The 22,512-nt window shown below is 43.0% G+C and overlaps 1 protein-coding gene across 2 annotated transcripts in view; it reads left to right on the forward strand.

The window, feature by feature from the left end:
* The window catches only part of plch2a (phospholipase C, eta 2a), a 149,313-nt gene that overhangs the window by 102,663 nt on the left and 24,138 nt on the right, over positions 1–22,512 (forward strand). For both annotated transcript variants that reach the window (XM_055884038.1, XM_055884028.1), the window contains exons 6-12: positions 8,029–8,122; positions 8,827–9,030; positions 9,359–9,479; positions 10,814–10,985; positions 13,326–13,433; positions 17,783–17,935; positions 18,866–18,964. In XM_055884038.1, coding sequence (XP_055740013.1) covers positions 8,029–8,122; positions 8,827–9,030; positions 9,359–9,479; positions 10,814–10,985; positions 13,326–13,433; positions 17,783–17,935; positions 18,866–18,964 — 951 coding nt within the window. The remainder of the gene's footprint in view (positions 1–8,028; positions 8,123–8,826; positions 9,031–9,358; positions 9,480–10,813; positions 10,986–13,325; positions 13,434–17,782; positions 17,936–18,865; positions 18,965–22,512) is intronic.

Here is a 22,512-nt window from a genome sequence, read left to right on the forward strand (position 1 = left end):
TGACAAAGAGGTTTCAACCATTAACATGCTGACCAGACCGGACACGTCGCGTGCGCGAGTGTCGCAAAATAAATTTAGAAATCCATGTTATTCAATTGTTGCACCCACACTGCTTGCGCGCGCCAACGAGCATCTGCGACGCCAAGGGCTAAAATAGAAGTCGTTCCTATTTCTGACGCAGATCGCGCTGAAAGTCATCTCCTCATTGGTTTATAGAAGCAGGTACCCACGTGCCATCTCCTCATTGGTTATACCCACGTGGGTGATTGAAAGACGAACTTTGTTGCCGGTTGTCGTGGTAATACAATGAAAGTTTAAATGCGATCACCATATAAGTTCAAAGATAAAAAAGCCTGGAAGGAGGAGAGATGACTAGAAACGATTCGGTTGGTCGTTTTGTGTGTGGATTAATTGTCGGAGTAGAAGACCTTGTTCATTTCAGGTAAAATAACAACTCAATGTTTATATCCCAGGACAAATTAGCTAGCAACAGCAAGCCAAATAGGACAAATTAACGTTAGCTAGCAAGTGCAAACCTGTCCCCAAATTAATGTTATTGGTTCAGAGTTTATTTTGATATTTTAACCTGCGTGTCGTGATCGCGTTTGGTGTAGGGGGACAAAATACATTTATGCACGATAGCGCACGATGGCGCACGCGCGCAGCCGGTTTGGGTTCCGTGTTATTATTAAGGGACAGATCGAAATGTACTGGGGGGGGAGGGGCTTATTCAACTCAAGGTGTTATAAAAAAGAAATGCATCCCCCTCCCCAATGTTACAAATATTTTCACATGACCATCCCCTTGTACAGTAAAATAAATGGAACACCTTCCCCCCTCATAGAATTAACTCAAAATAATGTTTACGACCACAAATAACAATAACTATAGCGACTCTGTGTTTATAAACGTGGACATTGACTTCAGCATGCTTTTGTGGCACAATCGGTGCCACCCAGAGCTATAGGCTAGGTTGTGGTTTCGCCGACCAACACAGATGAGCTCACTCTCTCTGCCTGGTTCATTACACTATGATCAGAGCTGGCTGCGGACAATGATCAGCTAGGGGAAAATCAGATTTTCAACATTTTGATGCCTTGTTTATAATTACATAAAATATATGCAATTCATTTTCCACCCACAGGTTTCTGTGCCAATGCACCACACAACCAATCAACAAAGCATACCGACTTCGAGCAATTCAATATCATGGTTTTCTGTTGACAAAACTAAAATGCATCCCTCTCTACCTTGTAGGCTTACCCAGTATAGAAGGGACGGGTTGACAATGTCATTAAACTTTTTGTTGTTATGTAAAAGATGTCTCTTTCCATTCATCAATTGGCCACTGCACAATTTAGATGGATTGATTGATTTCATTTGTCAGTAAAAAAAAATACATACAGTTGAAGTCGGAAGTTTACATACACCTTAGCCAAATACATTTAAACTCAGTTTTTCACAATTCCTGACATTTAATCCTAGTAAGAATTCCCTGTCTTAGGTCAGTTAGGATCACCACTTCATTCTAAGAATGTGAAATGTCAGAATAATAGTATAGAGAATGATTTATTTCAGATTTTATTTCTTTCATCACATTCCCAGTGGGTCAGAAGTTGATATACACTGAATTAGTATTTGGTAGCATTGTCGTTTAACTTGGTTTCAAACGTTTCGGGTAGCCTTCCACAAGCTTCCCACAATAAGTTGGGTGAATTTTGGCCCATTCCTCCTGACAGAGCTGGTGTAACTGAGTCAGGTTTGTAGTCCCTCCTGCAGCAAAGGACCCCCACAACATGATGCTGCCACCCCCGTGCTTCACGGTTGGGATGCTGTTCTTTGGCTTGCAAGCCTCCCCCTTTTTCCTCCAAACATAACAATGGTCATTATGGCCAAACAGTTCTATTTCTGTTTCATCAGACCAGAGGACATTTCTCCAAATAGTACGATCTTTGTTCCCATGTGCAGTTGGAAACTAGTCTGGCTTGCAGTGGCTTCTTCCTTGCTGAGCGGTCTTTCAGGTTATGTCGATATAGGACTTGTTTTACTGTGAATATCGATACTTTTGTACCTGTTTCCTCCAGCATCTTCACAAGGTCCTTTGCTGCTGTTCTGGGATTGATTTGCTCTTTTCGCACGAAAGTACGTTCATCTCTAGGAGACAAAACGTGTCTCCTTCCTGAGCGGTATGACCGCTGCGTGGTCCCATGGTGTTTATACTTGCGTACTATTGTTTGTACAGATGAACGTGGTACCTTTAGGCGTTTAGAAATTGCTCCCAAGGATGAACCAGACTTGTGGTGGTCTACAATTGTTTTTCTGAGGTCTTGGCTGATTTCTTTTGATTTTCCCATGATGACAAGCAAAGAGGCATTGAGTTTGAAGGTAGGCCTTGAAATTCATCCACAGGTACACCTCCAATTGACTCAAATGATGTCAATTAGCCTATCAGAAGCTTCTAAAGCCATGACATAATATTCTGGAATTTTCCAAGCTGTTTAACATTTACAATTACATTTAAGTCATTTAGCAGACGCTCTTATCCAGAGCGACTTACAAATTGGAATGTTCATACATATTCATCCTGGTCCCCCCGTGGGGAATGAACCCACAACCCTGGCGTTGCAAGCGCCATGCTCTACCAACTGAGCCACACGGGACCAGTCAACTTAGTGTATGTAAACTTCTGACCCACTGGAAGTGTGATACAGTGAATTATAAGTGAAATAATCTGTCTGTAAACAATTGTTGGAAAAATCCGAAATTTGTGGAGTGGTTGAAAAACGAGTTTTAATGACTCCAACCTAAGTGTATGTAAACTTCCGACTTCAACTGTATATACACAAAGATTTTTAAAAGTGACCGGGATTGCACAATAAAGTCAGGGACTTATTTCCATTGTGGTTTTTATTTTTTACATACATACAGTGGGGCAAAAAAGTATTTAGTCAGCCACCAATTGTGCAAGTTCTCCCACTTAAAAAGATGAGAGGCCTGTAATTTTCATCATAGGTACACTTTACCTGTATTAATGGCACCTGTTTGAACTTGTTATCAGTATAAAAGACACCTGTCCACAACCTCAAACAGTCACACTCCAAACTCCACTATGGCCAAGACCAAAGAGCTGTCAAAGGACACCAAAAACAAAATTGTAGACCTGCACCAGGCTGGGAAGACTGAATCTGCAATAGGTAAGCCGCTTGGTTTGAAGAAATCAACTGTGGGAGCAATTATTAGGAAATGGAAGACATACAAGACCACTGATAATCTCCCTCGATCTGGGGCTCCACGCAAGATCTCACCCCGTGGGGTCAAAATGATCACAAGAACGGTGAGCAAAAATCCCAGAACCACACGGGGGGACCTAGTGAATGACCTGCAGAGAGCTGGGACCAAAGTAACAAAGCCTACCATCAGTAACACACTACGCCGCCAGGGACTCAAATCCTGCAGTGCCAGACGTGTCCCCCTGCTTAAGCCAGTACATGTCCAGGCCCGTCTGAAGTTTGCTAGAGAGCATTTGGATGATCCAGAAGAAGATTGGGAGAATGTCATATGGTCAGATGAAACCAAAATAGAACTTTTTGGTAAAAACTCAAATCGTCGTGTTTGGAGGACAAAGAATGCTGAGTTGCATCCAAAGAACACCATACCTACTGTGAAGCATGGGGGTGGAAACATCATGCTTTGGGGCTGTTTTTCTGCAAAGGGACCAGGACGACTGATCCGTGTAAAGGACAGAATGAATGGGGCCTTGTATCGTGAGATTTTGAGTGAAAACCTCCTTCCTTCAGCAAGGGCATTGAAGATGAAACGTGGCTGGGTCTTTCAGCATGACAATGATCCCAAACACACCGCCCGGGCAATGAAGGAGTGGCTTCGTAAGAAGCATTTCAAGGTCCTGGAGTGGCCTAGCCAGTCTCCAGATCTCAACCCCATAGAAAATCTTTGGAGGGTGTTGAAAGTCCGTGTTGCCCAGCAACAGCCCCAAAACATCACTGCTCTAGAGGAGATCTGCATGGAGGAAAGGGCCAAAATACCAGCAACAGTGTGTGAAAACCTTGTGAAGACTTACAGAAAACGTTTGACCTCTGTCATTGCCAACAAAGGGTATATAACAAAGTATTGAGAAACTTTTGTTATTGACCAAATACTTATTTTCCACCATAATTTGCAAATAAATTCATAAAAAATCTACAATGTGATTTTCTGGATTTTGTACCTATGATGAAAATTACAGGCCTCTCTCATATTTTTAAGTGGGAGAACTTGCACAATTGGTGGCTGACTAAATACTTTTTTGCCCCACTTTACATATACAATTACTTAGATAGAGACACATTACAGAGATGAGTATGAGGGGGTGTTTAAGTACAATTCTTACAAGCTTGTTTAGCTGGTAGCTTATTCTTTCGATGTTTGGGGCTGCTGGTGAACCACGATGTGCAGGCATAATCAAAGTGACACTGGATTAGCGCACTAGCTAGGTTTCCATCCAATTGGTGACAGATTTTCATGCGAATATTCTAAAATCTTCATAAAAACAATTTGTAATTTCAGAGTTTTCTTTAGGAAATGGAAGATTTTAATGTACCGGACATTTTGAGAAATTTATCGGACATCCATATGCATTCAGGTCCAACCTGGCGCAGGCAGCTCCATCAATAAACGAGGGATATTGGCTAAATGAGCCACATTTACGTCTCCTTAAAAAAAGCCTATAACAAATTACAAAAACACTATTCCTTATGTTTCGAAGTGTAGCCTATGCAAAACTGTATATTTTATTCGTTTTTAGGCTACTTTCCTAAAACAACAATTTTCCAGCTCGCGGTTCAGCTGTCAGAGATTTGAACATGTATCAGGATATTCCGTGCATAGGCCTATAGGCTTAGGTGTCCACTGTATGATTTAAACATTTGTATAAATATACAGAGCCTTTATTAAGGAAGGGAAGATTAGGCATAACCCCAGTGAGTTAGAGAGATATGCCGGTGGCGTGCTACGACACAGACATGCGTTTCTTTATGTCAGATGGCTACTGCGTCTGCTGTACAGATATAGCCGTACAAAAGAAGGCTAATTTGTTCATTTTCTATCAGAATATTTTGCATTAAGATGAGCATTATATTGTTAGATTATAGCAGTAACTCTGGTAGGCCTGAAACAGTCTTCCTCAAGTTCAACTGTCGGAGTCAGTTGGAGCGCCGAGGCACACTGCCTTCATATCATAGGCCTGCAGTAGCTGAAGCTTCATAATAGCCACACCAAACCTTCACAAAAGTTTCTAAACTTTATTAGGGTAATATCAAAAGTAAGTCAAGCCATTGTTTATAGGGAAACTACGAGCAGAAGAGCACATGTAAACCAGGGAAAAAACACACTACCCTCCCCTGTGCCCAATAAAAAACCGCAAAACCCTCCCCAAAGCAAAATAAAAAGTTTGACAACCCTCCCATATTATGCCCCCCCACCCCCCCAGTACATTTGTATCTGTCCCTAGCTGGATGGAAGAGACAATTGATGGAAAAACACCACAATCACTATCGTATACATGCATCCTATTTGGAATGCTTAAGTGTTGTGTTTCGTGGCAATATTGTAACCGAGCCAATATATCCTTATCTACAGTATAGAATGCTCAGCTAACCAATGGGGAAAGCTCCTGCTACAGCAAGATGGAGGAGTGTTTATGCTGACATTACACTTAGCCCACTAGCTAACTAAATGGGGATGTGCTGTGTCTTCCCCCGTGAGTCACCCCGTAGAGACCGCGCTAGGTGACAGACAGTCGTTTAATGGATTTGCCATTGGGTTCTGAAGCAAATGCTTAATAGTGCTTAAGTGCAGACGCAGGCCCCTACAAGGCTATTAGAATTAGCAGTATCACTTCAAATGAACTTCTAAAGGCTTCAGGGGATAACATGCAATATGGTTCTGCTGTGAAAAAGAGACAGAAAAGGAGCTGTAATTAGGAAATTGTATCCAATCTGTCGTATTTTTGGGGCACGGAATTGGATGTTCCACTACTCGCTACTTCGTTGGGAAGCATTGAGGCGGTTTTGCGAGGTGATTTATTTGAAATGGGGCCAGGATGCAGCTGGGCTGTCTCTAGCTCTTCTCTCCTCTCTCTGCTGGCATCATTAGCTACAGCCTCCCCTCGGTTTCTCATTTTAACTGTGTTTACTAGCTCTCTCTTGGTGTGTGTGTGTGTGTGTGTGTGTGTGTGTGTGTGTGTGTGTGTGTGTGTGTGTGTGTGTGTGTGTGTGTGTGTGTGTGTGTGTGTGTGTGTGTGTGTGTGTGTGTGTGTGTGTGTGTGTGTGTGTGTGTGTGTGTGTGTGTGTGTGTGTGTGTGTGTGTGTGTGTGTGTTTCAAGTTTTATTAGTCGTATGTACTGGATACACATGGTATCAGTGGTGGTCAGTGCCGTTTAAGATGAGGGAGGCCATTTTTTTCTTTTTGCATGGATATTTGATTACTGGAGCATGGATATTTTAATTTGATGACTGTCATTCGTTTCACCCAATTCAATGTAACATCGATAGGTTTGGGCTACTACATGATCTTTCATTTTCCCTATAATCATCATGAGGTTGCTACAACCTAGCCTATGAATAAAAGACATGTGTACCTACACACTGAAGAAGGCTGTAAAGCCGAAACATCTTTGTACGCTATCCTTGATGCAGTGAGAAAAAAAATGAAGTAAAAAAAGAAAAAATGAATGAAGTGTTTTTTTTAATGTGAACCGTTACACTTTTTTTGTTTGTCCTTCTCTACATTGCAACAACAATAAGAAATAAGTAAATAATACGAATATAAAGTACATTGCTTAATAAAATGGTTTTTGTTTTTGCATAAGTATAATACAGGAAGGCACAATTTATAGTCCAATATGTGTTTTGAGGAAGGGGGGGATTGGGGGAAAGTTTAAATTGTGCAGTATTTAGCAAACATAATAAGAGTATGTGTGTGTGTGTGTGTGTGTGTGTGTGTGTGTGTGTGTGTGTGTGTGTGTGTGTGTGTGTGTGTGTGTGTGTGTGTGTGTGAATGAGTATATATCTGTGTGGGTGTGTGCATGTGTGAGTGCATGTGTGCTAATGTGCAGGTGGTCAGTCCAGTTCAAGTTTTCAGCAGTCTGATGGCTTGTCGATAGAAACGGTCTCTGAGACTGTTGGTATCAGACCTCATGCTCTGATACGGTCTGCCCGACGGTAAGGGAGTGAACAGCTTGTAGCTGGATTGTATGGGTTCGTTGATGATGCTGCGGGCCTTCATCAGGCACCATTTTGTGTGTGTGGTGTATATTAACTCTCCCATCTCTGCCTCAATACCATTGCCCAAAATGTGTCCACTCTACACACTCGTAAGCCGAACCCATTTATCCACATTTACCCACTTATTAAAAATCCCCTGAACCTCTCATGATGAGGCATTGGGTATTGGCGCAAAACCACAGTCACTAAGCAGTTTGATGTCAAATCCCTCATGTTTGAGAGTGAGCAGTTGAAAGTGTCACAACAGAAGGGAGAATTAGCTTTTTTGCTGGCTAGCTTCTCATTCTGTGGTCAAAATCCTGTTTACCCCTTCAACAAGTAGACCAAGCCACTTAGCCAAAGCCTCTCTCTCCCAGTGCTAAGCGCTAACTACAAACATATTGGCCTAGTAGTGTGCAGCCCTGTACTGGGAAAAAAACCTGGCACTGAGACAGTCTGTTTCTTCAACAACCCATTTTGGAACGGCCTGACGATGATCAACATGGATGGGAATCTGATCGACCAGTCAGCCGGTTTAAAAGGGCCAGCTGTTGGGCGGACAATCGGATTCCAGCACAGGGATGAGGGCAGAAGCCGCATGTGAGGACATCGCCAAATTGGATTAACAGGACTTCCCCCAACCCTCCCAATGTTTACTGTTATGGAGGGGGGATTTGAGGAGACATATTTTATTATGGGTACTGTAGTCAATCTGCGTTTCTTACTGTTTGCTTATGTGTTTTTGTCTTTGTATTTTTCCGTTTTGTAGATGACCAAGGTGACCAAAGACCATTGCCTTGAGATTGTGAACAAATTTGAGCCCTGCTCCGAGAACCAGAAGCAGGGAGTTCTGGGTATTGATGGTAAGAGCTCTCTTATTGGTCCCCTTTTCGATTGTCCTTTTATCAGTCAAATGTTGAATGTCTCACCTTGCTCTGAAATTGATCTTGTCTAACAGGCTATTCATATAGACTCCCTGAAACCCCCCCCAGTGATTATACAAAAACATATGTTTATTGTTCATCTCCCAAAAAAATCTAAAATCCAAATGGATGCATGAAATGTTGGCTTGTAATAATTTTTGTTGTTGTTGTTGATCTATCCCTAAACCCACAGACATACTCTGAGCATTGTCTGAACTTGTCATTTTAGTGAGCGAATACTTAACATTTGTGTACTGTCAGTTTACTGTCAGACCACATTCACGTGTCTGTATCTCTATCATATGAACATGTCATTGTCTCTCTCTATTCAGAATACATCTACAATATTGATACTTTATCAAAGGAAATCCCTCTAGGAACTCACCATGGTCATATCACCCCGAGATCCACTTTCATGTTCAACACATCTGCCCCATTCCCCTCAATCCCACCCCTGTCTACAAGATGTCTCCCACACATCATGATTAATTGCTCCCATGTGGTCCTCTTCGGGGTTGCATTCACTAGGCACCAAAGGAAAGAAAATTGACTGAAACAGGGAGGGGACTACCTGGACTTGTCCAATAAGGAACGTTCATTTTCATTTTCAGTTGTAAAAAATGCTCTGTTTGTGTGTGACCCAGGTTTCACCAGCTACATGCGCAGCCCGGCGGGGGACATCTTCAACCCGGAGCACTACGAGGTGACCCAGGACATGTCGCAGCCGCTCTGCAACTACTTCGTCGCCTCGTCCCACAACACCTACCTGATGGGCGACCAGCTCATGTCCCAGTCCCGCGTCGACATGTACGCCTGGGTGCTGCAGGCCGGCTGCCGCTGCGTGGAAGGTCGGTGAAAGACGCTGTTCTCTCCCTCATGAGCGCACACACAGACACGCAAACATTTGTGTGCAAAGAAGCACATGCAAGCAAACACATGCACCCAAATACATGTTTGCAACAAAGCATGTACCCGTGCACATATACACACACATGTTACATACAGTGTTACAAATATTTGCTATGTCTATCATCACAGTCAGTGACTGTTAATGGGTCCCTAGTAAGTAAACGAGCATGGTTAAAGTAATAACACGGGGCAATTAACTAGCTTTGAGTGCCCTTCACTTCTCATGGTCGCTCCTCTCCCCTTTCTTTTTATTCCCCTCCACTGAAGTGGACTGCTGGGACGGGCAGGACGGAGAGCCCATCGTCCACCACGGTTACACGCTCACCTCCAAGATCCTCTTCAGAGACGTCATCGAGACCATCAACAAGTACGCCTTTTTGAAAAACGAGTAAGTGTGTCGCTGCTTTGAATTTCACCTCTTTTCTCTCATCTCCTTTTGTCCATAGACACATCAGCTAGTTTCCCAGGTTTCAACCCCCTGACAGAAAGTGGGACTTTTATGGCAAATGAGGTTCTGAGACATTCGCTCGCACATAATCTCAATTCACAACTCTCTTTTATGCCGCGTCGTTCATCCTGAGCCTATATAGGAGAATGCGTGGGAAGGAGACGTTGGATTCAATTGCCGTCAGTATGGTGTTTCATGAGATAGGGGTCTGATGAGAGCTTTTTGTCATGCACGCAATAGCGAGCCTAACAACATTGTCCGTTTATGCTAATGGTTGCATTGTGGCATTCAGATGTAGTCTACTTTACCGTAGGGTATGTAATGCATTAGATACACCAATGAACAAGGCTCATGGTAAAAACATTTTTATTTATTTAATTATTATAGTCATTTATAAATCACAAACTATTAAATATAATTATCTCTTAATATTCCTAATACAAATAGATGGTTCTCAGTGACTCAGTCTCTTTCCAATGCTTTCCAATTCTTGCTTTGTTCAGGAAATGTTTTTCTTGAACAAAGCAAGCATACAAATTGTTGCGCCGCTAGAATGAAATTTATCATACACAACTGTCATAGACTAGCATCTATCATCCACGAGTCCCTGGGATCATAGTTGAAAGGCAGTGTATTGTTTTGAGTAGTGCCCATAGCAGTTGCAGTCTACCCCACACACATGTTTTAGAGGACGGAACAGGGAGCGTCGGCGACCATCATGTCTTGGGTTATGATGGGCTGTGTTGTGTGCCTTAGTGCTTAGAAATGCAGACAGAGAAATGCAGGCTTGACACGCCTACAGGCTTACTGGAACAAGCAAGTGTTTCTACATGACCTGCTTTCTCACTCCTTCATTCACTCACTCACGCACGCGCACACACACACACACACACACAGTGCTACTGTAGGCGATAATCCAATAGAGATGCACGTGTCTGCAATGCATATTTGTGTGATCTTTAGTGCAAGACTATTTGTAGATAATTGTTTGAACAGCAAGGAACGTATTCAACTTTCAAAGAATGTTGTAATTTTCTGAGGCACTTCAAAATCAAATTTCAGAGGGTTGAAGGTGATGACATTGGACTGAAACTCTAGTCACAAATTGAAAACCCATGTCTTTGTCATCAACTGTCTCATTGGTGATAACCCAGTGCCAAGGCTGTGCCATAGATGTCTGACACTATATAGATTGATGGCTTTATCTCTGGCTGTACCCGAGTCTTTGTCCTCAAGTCTGAGACGTGGTGATAACCCACGTCTGTCCCTGTCAGCTACCCAGTGATCCTGTCCATAGAGAACCACTGCAGCGTCCCCCAGCAGAAGAAGATGGCCCAGTACCTGGTGGAGGTGATGGGAGAAAAGCTGGACCTCTCAGCCGTCAAGGCAGACGAACAGGGCCACCTGCCCTCCCCAGACACCCTCAAAGGGAAGATCCTCGTCAAGGTAAACAATTTGCATGCGCATATTCACACACGCCCAGACACACACACAGAAGTATTGTTCTTAGCAGTCGGTCATAGACCAGGGGTCTTTCCACCCTCGGTCCCAGAAAGGAGATCTACTGGGTGTTCAGGCTTTTGTTTCTTCCTAGCAGTAATACACCTGATTCAACGAATCGTGGATCTGCAGACTATTGAAATAGAAGCCTTGTTTGGAACAAATGCCTGCAGGCTTGGACACTAACCCTTGTCACATTACAGAAAGGGAGGAATATTGCCAAAAGCAATACATCATATTAGAAACAAGCAAATTCATTTCTAAAAAGGTGAGGCGCCTGAGTTCTTTCCTTCTCGCTGGAAATCGTTGGAAATTGTTCAACCTGTAGCTGACTCTAGGCACATCAGGCAGCTATGGGTCAATGGGCACTCCTAGCGCTCGTTACCACGCTGTTCTAAATACAGAATCAACTCCGCACGTCTTCCCCAGACAGACCGCTTAAAAATCACTCTGATTTGGCCCTAGTGGGTCTTGGGAAGTAGTCCTCTCCTTCATGCCCTCTGACCATGAAAGGACGTGACTGGCCAAATCAATATGGCTGACAGCTATCCAGCTTTTTTCTCTTCGTCATCACTAAAGAAAGGAGACAACGAGAGGAAACCTTTTAAGAGTGCTAAGACACATGCATGTCTGTAACAAACCGAGTTGCCTCCATCAACTCCACATTAGCAGACGAGACAGAACAGCCCGTTTTGAAGTTAAGGGGGGTTTATTGATGCCAGGTGCTTTAGTGGAAGAAGGCCCAGTACCAAGGCCTGGTTGGCATTCACACACTGCCATGTGGCAGCTGTCCAGTAGAGCTGCGTGTGATTGTACTATAGCATCACTCCTACATGATCGTTTGGAACTGGCTGGATTTTCTCATTTGATAGTGGATCGTTATAGTTTTGTCTGCGTTTCAATTAACTGTCAACAGTGTGTGTGCGCACGCGCGCGTGCGGCCCCGAAAGAGATTGCTTCTTATGATGGTTCTAAAACATTGCATACCAGAAGCACACTGCCATGTTTAACACAGCACTTAAAGGAATACTCCCCCCAAATTCTTTTATCATATCGGCTGGACTTCTGTATATGTCTGGAAAACTTGATTGCTGACATGCAAAACATTTTAGAACTATATCAACAATGGACTAAAGAAACAAATACCAAAAGATAGTTTTTGGGTGGAATTGGCCTTTAACTCATTCCACTCCACTCACAACGTGGACACTGCTTGCGAAACTGTCCGATGACACTAAATGCAGCCGTAGCTTCTTTATGGATTTTCGACCAATCCTGAAGCCAGAACAGAATCCGTGCCTAGTTATTGACCTAGGACCTAGTTATTGAAGATGATTGCTGCTGAGAAAATCAAAAAAACATCCCCTCGTTGAACCTTGGAAAGCCGGCGCCCGGCAAGATCGAGACGGATCCTTTACTGCTGCATCGATCCCTGACATTTTTACCCCTCTATCCATCAGCGTTGTCTTTTCAAGTGTCCCTCTCGTAGGGTGTAAGGCTGCTACTCAGCAGGGCCGTTTGTGTCATTCAATCAAACTGTTACTGGTGAACAGCATGTTTAGAAGGTGTCATTTTCTAAATAGAAACGTATCGTGTAGAATAGACATTCTTCTTTGTCAAGGAGAATAGGCATTTGTGTCAGCTTTATGTATGATATTTCTATCTACAACATGACACCATTCTGAACACTACCCCAGAAACACTGGTATGGGGAGAGTCCCTAGTGGCTGCTGTAGCTGTTACGGCTGGGACACCTTTAGCACTCAGGAGGAAAGCCTAATGGTTTCGATTGGGGAAATATCGTGCAAAAAGCTACATCCTTTAATACGCACCATGTTAATAGCACTCAGCACCTCTGAACAATAACAACCCATTTAGTGTTTACACTGAATTAGACAGTATTATGATATTAACATCTAGTTCAACCTAAAATGTCAACTTCAAACCCGAACTGACCCACACACTGGCATACAGATGAAAAGGCCATAGAATGGAGTACAGGTCAGTTTTGTTTACCCGTCCCTAATGGTTCAGGTAGAGTATTGAGGCGGGTTACATGATTCTAGACCTGGCCTAAGGGTAACTTCTACCCAGAAACTCATGAAATGGTGCTACTTGGCTCTGTTCATTAGAGCATGCAATCGAAAAACTATTTGCAACGAAGTATGAAAATGTGCGATTCTTATTGATCCTATTCAGGTATTCCATCCCTCATACAGAATGTTTTTCTTCTGTTTGGTGCCTAATAAATATGACCCATATATTAACGCCACTTTTGTCCACCAGGGCAAGAAGCTCCCGCCGAACATCGACGAAGACAACGAGGAGGGCGACGTGACGGATGAAGACAGCGCAGACGAGATGGAGGACGACTGCAAATTGATGAACGGAGATGTAAGGGCCCCTCCTCCTCCCTCCATTTACCCATTTGAATCCCGCCAACTCTGCGGTCGATCTATTCTATATTGAAAATAATACAATATATAATACAGACTGAAATATACTGTATTGTATATTGTGCAGGATGTTGTTTGTTCCTAATTGGAGTCTAGAAACAACCCAAGTATGTTTGTCGCTGTTGTTATTGTATCATTATCCGTGCTGGTAAATGTGCGTGCGTGATTGTGGGCATGCATGCTTATGTCAGGGATAACTTTTCCGTTCCTGTTTGTACTTAATGAATGATGTCTCAGTTAAGCATTAGCCCATGTCCGTTGTGGCTCCCTCCTCATGTCTCGTCTTCTCTGTCGTAAAGCTCTGTTGTTCCCTCTGTGTACCTGTCTCTTTCTTATCTACTCCCTCTCTTCTCCTATCTCTCTCTCTACCTCTCCCTCTCTATCTGTTCATTGTCGTCCATGCATTCTGAAGTGGAAGGTACTATAAAACGTGGTCATTCTCAGACTTCTTTAAACATCACCCTGCCCCAATCATATGCTATTTAACATACATTTGTGCACACTACACCTGTGACTCTGCTGTCCAATGCCAGTGCCGAGGTATTTATAAAACCATAGAAATAGAATCGTTAGAATGGACATTCTATTTTTGTATGAAACCTTAGTCAAAGTGAGAAGCTTTACCATGACCAATGGTGTAATTTTTAGGATACGTCCCAATATATCTCAATGGTTGCTTCTCCTCGTCTCCTTTCCCTCCTCCCTGATATGACAAGATAGTTGTCGTTAAGCCCATTCCAGTCAGTAGTCCTGAAGGAAAATATGTGCTAAATAGAATGTATATTATGTGGAAGGAAACAATTTAAGACTACTTGGATAATATAGCTATTGGCTTTGTACATCTCTTTTGATAAAAAAAAAGGCAGAAACTTGCTAGTTACTTGTATCTCAGGACGTTTTCTATGTACATATTGAGACCGATGACAGGAATTTGTTTGTGGTGTAACTCTCCCATCTAGTGGTAGAAGCATGCAAGTGGTTTCAGGTCCAACTTCCATAGTGCTCTCTTTTGACACTATACACTGAGGATACAAAACATTTCCATGACATAGACTGACCAGGTGAAAGCTATGATCCCTTATTGATGTCACTTAAATCCACTTAAATTAGTGTAGACCAGGTAATCCCAAACTGGGGTATGCATAATGCCGTCGGGAGTACGCCAAATAAAAATGTGACTCACATTTATTTTTTTACTCACATTTTCAAACAGTCCATTTATATTTTCCAACTAGGCTATACATTTGGGTGAGGTTTTTTTCTCGCCTGAGTAACCTCGTTTCACTGCTAAAAATAAAATTAAACCATCTAGTGTTCAGCGAAATAACACATTGTCAAATGCAGGTAGCCAACTAATTAACATTCACATTAATCGTTACTCTCTCGCGGGTTCACTCTTGCGCAGACATTTAGAAACGAAACATGACACTTTGAAAAACAAGCCACAGGAGTTTTTTGAGCGACAATATAGACGACAATCGAGTAGTAAGACATGTATAAAATGTATAAAAGCAACAGATACCATTAACAAGAAGGGGCTAGAAGTGTCTTATATGGTGAGCTACCGAGTGGCTAGGACAGGCAAGCCCCATACTATTGGGGAGGACTTAATTATTCCTGCTGCCACGGATATTGCTGGGGGAAAAGGCCCAAAAAACTGTACAGACAATGTCTTCATTAAGCAACACTGTTTCACGACGCATCAGTGACATGGCAGGAGAAGTTTTGAAACAATTACTGCTTCGCATACAAGCCAGTGAATTATCTACGTTACAGCTGCATGAGTCAACAGACGTGGCGGACCTGGCATAGCTCCTGGTGTATGTCCGTTACGTTTATGGGGGGTCAATTAAGGAAGACATCCTCTTCTGTAAACCACTGGAAAAGTACTGGACAGCTTTGGGACATCATATGGACTTTGGTGGTCAAGATGTGTTTGTATCTGTACTGATGGCGCAAAAGCCATGACGGGGAGACATAGTGGAGTGGTAACGCGCGTGGTAACGCGCGTGCAAGCAGTTGCTCCTGATGCCTCTTGGTTACACTGCAGCATCCACCGAGAGGCTCTTGTTGCCAAGGGAATGCCTGACAGCTTGAAAGACGTTTTGGACACTACAGTGAAAATGGTTAACTTTGTTAAAGCAAGGCCCCTGAACACTTGTGTATTTTCTGCATTATGCAATGAAATGGGCAGCGACAATGTAAAGCTTTTACAACATACAGAAGTGCGCTGGTTATCAAGGGGCAAAGTATTTACACATTTTTTTGAATTGAGAGACAAGCTTAAAGTTTTCTTTACTGACCATAATTTTCACTTGTCTGACCGCTTGCATGATGACGAGTTTCTCACACGACTGGCCTATCTGGGTGATGTTTTTTCTCGCCTGAATGATCTAAATCTAGGATTACAGGGACTCTCCGCAACTATATTCAATGTGCGGGACAAAATTGAGGCTATGATTAAGAAGTTGGAGGACAACACATGGGTCTTTCCATCAGTGTATGATTTTTTGTGTGCAAATGAACTCAAGCTTATGGACAATGTCAAATGTGATATAGCGAAGCACCTGAGTGAGTTGGGTGCGCAATTACGCAGGTACTTTCCCGAAACGGTCAACACAAATATCTGGATTCGTTATCCTTTTCATGCCCTACCTCTAGTCCACTTACCGATATCTGAACAAGAGAGCCTCATCGAAATTGCAATAAGCTGTTCTGTGAAAATTGAATTTAATCAGAAGCCACTGTCAGATTTCTGGATAGGGCTGCGCCCAGAGTTTCTTGCCTTGGCAAATCGCGCTGTTAAGATGACTTTTGCAACCACGTACCTATGTGAGAGTGGATTCTCGGTTCTCACCAGCATGAAAACTAAATACAGTCACATACTGTGTGTGGGAAATGATTTAAGACTGAGACTCTCTCCAATACAACCCAACATTGCAGAGTTATGTTCATCCGTTCAAGCACACCCTTCACAATTTTTGATGACCAAATAAAGTTTTATATGTAAGATGGCTAAATAAAGAGCAAAATGATTGATTATTATTATATTATTATTTGTGCCCTGGTCCTATAAGAGCTCTTTGTCACTTCCCACGAGCCGGGTTGTGACACCAACTCACACTCATTCTTATGTTAAATAAATGTATTGTATGTGTGGCAGGCTTACAATGAGGGCAAAAAACAACATTTGAGAGTGCGCTGACCCTGGTGCTGGAGGGGGTACGCAGCTGGAGGTTGAATGTTTGAAGGGGTACAGGACTATAAAAAGTTTGGGAACCACTGGATGAAGGAGAGGAGACAGGTTGAAAGAAGGATTTTAAGCCTTGAGACAATTGAGACATGGGTTGTGTATGTGTGCCGTTCAGATGGTGAATGGGCAAGACAACAGTTTTAAGTTGCTTTGAACAGGGTATGCCATGTGCACCGGTTTGTGTCAAGAACTGCAATGCTGCTGGGTTTTTCACACTCAACAGTTTCCCGTGTGTATCAAGAACGGTCCATCACCCAAAGGACATCGAGCCAACTTGACACAATTGTGGGAAGCATTGGAGTCAACATAGGCCAGCATCCCTGTGGAACGCTTTCAACACCTTGTAGAGTCTATTCCCTGACGAATTGAGTTTGTTCTGAAGGCAAAAGGGAGGGGGGGTGCAACTGAATATTAGGAAGGTGTTCCTAATGTTTTGTATACTCAGTGTACATTAAATTACAACGAACAATAACACAATGCCTAAGGATTGCACACAAAATAGTTTGAATCCAATATGCATGTCGTCAGTGCTCATAGAATTGTTTCTTCACTCTTTATCAAATAGTACATATCAGTACATTACAATATTGCAGATTGTCATATAAAACTAATCTTCTTCTCAACCAATGGAATAGTAATGTTATATGCTGAAATGTTCTGTGGTTTTAAATGGCACCCTGTTTCCTATAGTGCTCTAATTTTGTCCTGAGTCTTACGAGGGGGCATTTAGGCATAACATCAGGGGTTTTTCCACATAAAAGTATCTACAAAATGTTTTTCTACAGTAGTGTACATATTGTCTTTTCTCTGACATATTGCATGACCATTGACCAACCATTTATTTTGTCAATCAGAACAAAATGAAAATATCTTATTTTTGTATTTGTTGCAATATATGGTTGTACTTAGACCCTGTAATTCTCTCTCGCCCCCCCTTTCTTCACCTTCCTCCCCCTCTTCTTATCTCTCCCCTTGTTCCCTCCCCTTTTCTCTCTCTCCCCCCCCATCCCATCCCTCCCCCCTCTCCCTCCCAGACATCCATGACCAGGAAGCAGATAGAGAACGTGGCTAAGAAGAAGCTGGACAACCTGCTGAAGGAGTCTAAGATCCGTGACCGCGAGGACCCAGACAGCTTCACCATCGCCACCCTGTCCCCCACCAAGCCCACCGATCAGTCAGCCTCCAAGGTAACAACCACGGCTCTGTAGACTAGAACTGGGTTCATATTCTATACTTTGAGTGTTAGCTTTAACCTGCCTGGACTTTTTCTATTGGCTCCATTGCAACAGGCATGCAAAATCAAGCACAAATCCAGAATTTAAAATGATTTCAAATAGTATTTGAACCCCCAGGTCTGTTGTAGACAGTGAAGAAATGTAGGCTACCGCACGCACACCCAACGGGGGTGTGAGTGGAGTGAAGAAGAGAGCCTCTGCACACTTATTCTGTCAGGGTTGGACTACCACTGTAAGTAATATAAAGGGACATTTCGTTAAGTACCACTGTAAGCCTGAGAAGCCACACTTATATAACACTTTTATAAGTATTCTGGGAAAACGTTTTTGCTGAGACAATCGTTCTGTTCCTCCCCTTTCTCTTATCTCAGAGATGCCCATTTATTAGTGGAATGTTTCATTAGCATTGTAATTGAGCCCTGTCTCTCTGTCTCTCTCTCGCTCTCCTGATCATGGTTAACATTAAGTAGTGTGACCTAGCAGCAGCGGAGGGCTTTGGCTGATTGAGGAGGCAATGCCTCCTACCCAGGGTGTCTAATGCAAGCAACAGTACACACATATACTCACATGCACGCATGCAAGCAACCACACACGCATATGCACACACACACTCAGGCCAAGCGCCAATCAATTTCAATAAGGAGGACATTAGCATTCAAATTAGCCTCTAGGCATTGCTTCTGTGAAGACAATCAACATGGTGAAGAAAATAGGTGTGTGTGTGTCTTCATAAATGTTTTAGAATGCCTCTACAGGTTATTGTCCATTGAAAGTGGGACCAAAAACATATCACTTTGGAACTGGACAGTTGTCTTTGTGGCAACAAAATATGTGTAAAGGAGGTGCTGAATTGTGTGTGTTTGTGTGCTCCTTCTCTTCCAGGGCAAAGGTGATGATGATGCAGACACAGGGGACGAAGCCAACCCCAGCACCAACAAGCGTCTAGGCAGGAGCTTCATGGGAAGTTTCTCCAAACGCAAGGTGGGCTCCATTCGCCACCCCACCTCCTCTTCCTCACTCTCTCCTCTCCTGTCCACCTTCCCAGGTCATCTTTCTTGGGTCGTGTTCAGTAGGCCATAACATAGTGAAATGATTTGAATCAACATAATGTTACAGTACTGATGGATAACACTTTGGAGCAGAGGTGCTACCGTACCAACTGAACTTGTCTTATAAGGATGCTCATTTTTGTTTCTTCCGTTGAGAAGCATTTTGAAACGTTTCTGTTTTTGCACCCTGGTCTCCAGTCCTGTCCTTAATTCCTGTTGTTATCTCAACGTGATTGAATTTACCACTCTTCTCATTCCATCCCATTCCATTTCATTAGTCTTTTGAGGAATGTCAGGTCAGGATCATGTCCCATTTAAGACCGATGTAGATGGAGACCAGTGCTTTAGCTCAGTGTTTCCCAACTCCAGTCCTCAAATAATCTCAACAGCACACAGTTTCATTGTAGCCCATAACAAACACACCTCATTCAACTCATTGAGGGCTTGATGATTAGTTGATAAGTTGAATCAGGTGTGCTTGTCCAGGGCTACAACAAAAATGTGTACAATTGAGGGTACTCGAGGACTGGAGTTGGGGAACACTGCCTTAGCAAAATGCAATCTAAAATGTGTGTATTCCAAAGACGAGAACTCTACCATCTATGGCAAAATCCTGAGCTCCTGACGGGGACAATATAATTCTCCCCACTGCATGTTACAATAGTAAAATAATCTGTCACCTGAGGATCGGACCCTTTTTTCCCCTCCAATTTTCCCCTAAAATGACATACTCAAATCTAACTGCCTGTAGCTCAGGTCCTGAAGCAAGGATATGCATATTCTTGATACCATTTGAAAGGAAACACTTTGAAGTTTGTGTAAATGTGAAATTAATATAGGAGAATATAACACATTAAATCTGGCAAAAGATAATACAAAGAAAAAAACATGAGTTTGTAATAATTTAACATTTAATTTTTTGTGTGATAATTTTTGGTGTGATAGTCTTTGAAAGGCAAAGAGAAAGGTCAATGTATGATTTAGGAATATAGGTGCAATTTAGGTTTTGGCCACTAGATGGCAGCAGTGAATGTGAACGTTTTAGACGGATCAAATCAAATGTTATTTGTCACATGCGCCGAATACAACAGGTGTAGACCTTTCAGTGAAATGCTTACTTACAAGCCCTTAACCAACAATGCAGTTTTTAGAAAATACCTATAAAAGTAAGCGATAATAATAACAAATAATTAAAGAGCAACAGTAAAATAACAATAGCGGAGCTATATACAGGGGGTACCGGTACAGAGTCAATGTGCAGGGGCACCGGTGTTGAGGTAATGGAGGTAATATATACATGTAGGTAGAGTTATTAATGTGACTATGCATAGATAAAAACAGAGAGTAGCAGCAGCGTAGAAGAGGGGGTGGGGCAATGCAAATAGTCTAGTCAGCTGTAAAACCTTTTGAGGATCTGAGGACCCATGCCAAATCTTTTCAGTCTCCTGAGGGGGAATAGGTTTTGTGGTACCCTCTTCACGACTGTCTTGGTGTGCTTGTACCATGTTAGTTTGTTGGTGATGTGGACGCCAAGGAACTTGAAGCTCTCAACCTGCTCCACTACAGCCCCGTCGATGAGAAGGGGGGCGTGCTCGGTCTTCCTTTTCCTGTAGTCCACAATCATTTCCTTTGTCTTGATCACGTTGAGGGAGAGGTTCTGGTCCTTGCACCACACGGTCCAGGTCTCTGGCCTACCACTGTTGTGTCATCGACAAACTTAATGATGGCGTTGGAGTCATACCTGGCCGTGCAGTCATGGGTGAACAGGAAAACAGGAGGAGACTGAGCACGCATCCCTGAGGGGCCCCCGTGTTGAGGATCAACGTGGCGGATGTGTTGTTACCTACCCTTACCACCTGGAGGCGGCCCGTCAGGAAGTCCAGGATCCAGTTACACAGGGAGGTGTTTAGTCCCAGGGTCCTTAGCTTAGCGATGAGCTTTGAGGGCACTATGGTGTTGAACGCTGAGCTGTAGTCAATGAATAGTATTCTCACATAGGTGTTCCTTTTGTCCCGGTGTGAAAGGGCAATGTGTAGTGCAATAGAGTTTGCATCATCTGTGGATCTGTTGGGGTGGTATGCAATTTGGAGTGGGTCTATGGTTTCCAGGATAATGGTGGTGATGTGAGCCATAACCTGCCTTTCAAAGCATTTCATGGCTACAGATGTGAGTGTAGTCATTTAGGCAAGTCACCTTAGTGTTCTTGGGCACAGGGACTATGGTGGTCTGCTTGAAACATGTTGGTATTACAGACTAAGACAGAGAGAGGTTGAAAATGTCAGTGAAGACACTTGCCAGTTGGTCAGCGCATGCTCAGAGTACACATCCTGGTAATCCGTCTGACCCTGCGGCCTTGTGAATGTTGACCTGTTTAAAGGTCTTACTCGCATCGGCTGCGGAGAGCGTGATCACACAGTCGCCCGGAACAGCTGATGTTGTTGCTGATGATTCGGAGTTACTGAGCATAGAAGTTGTTATTTAGCTCGTCTGGTAGACCCGTGTCACTGGGCAGCTCTCGGCTGTGTTTCCCTTTGTAGTCTGTAATACTTTGCAAGCGTCAGAGCCGGTGTAGTACGATTCAATCTTAGTCCTGTATGGACACTTTGCCTGTTTGATGGTTCGTCGGAGGGCATAGCGGGATTTCTTATAAGCTTCCAGTTTAGAGTCCTGCTCCTTGAAAGCGGCAGCTCTGCCCTTTAGCTCAGTGCGAATATTGCCTTTAATCCATGTCTTCTGGTTGGGTTATGTGCGTACAGTCACTGTGGGGATTACGTCATTGATGCACTTTTTGATGAAGCTAGTGACTGATGTGGTGTACTCCTCAATGCCATCAGAAGAATCCCGGAACATATTTCAGTCTGTGCTAGCAAAACAGTCCTGACGTTTAGCATCTGCTTCATCTGACCACTTTTTTTTTGACCAAGTCACTGGTGCTTCCTGCTTTAATTGTTGCTGTATTTTTTTTAAATCCAAGGAATCATTGCATTTCTGTTCAAAATGTTGTATCGAGACTGTCCGAATGTGCCTAATTGGTTTAAGAATACATTTTCAAGTTCATAACTGTGCACTCTCCTCAAACAATAGCATGGTATTCTTTCATTGTAATACCTACTGTAAATTGGACAGTGCAGTTAGATTAACAAGAATTTAAGATTTCTGCCCATATCAGATATGTCTATGTCCTGGGAAATGTTCTTGTTACTTACAACCTCATGCTAATCACATTAGCCTACGTTAGCTCAACCGTCTCGCGTGGGGGACGGGGACACCAAACCTGTAGATGTTTTTAAAACTGATTCTACATTAGTCTTCGAGATGCTCAAACAAGCATGTGTATCTTTAACTCTATAATGCACTACACTGTGCAAGACAAAACCCCCAACGAAAAGACAACGGGCAGATGCATACGTGGTCCCAATGTCTAAATGGTGACGGCAGGGCTAGTTCTCCTCACAGGTGAGAGACTCAGCCCATGCTTGG

The sequence above is a fragment of the Salvelinus fontinalis genome, chromosome 2, assembly GCF_029448725.1.
Source record: "Salvelinus fontinalis isolate EN_2023a chromosome 2, ASM2944872v1, whole genome shotgun sequence".
NCBI lineage: Eukaryota > Metazoa > Chordata > Actinopteri > Salmoniformes > Salmonidae > Salvelinus > Salvelinus fontinalis.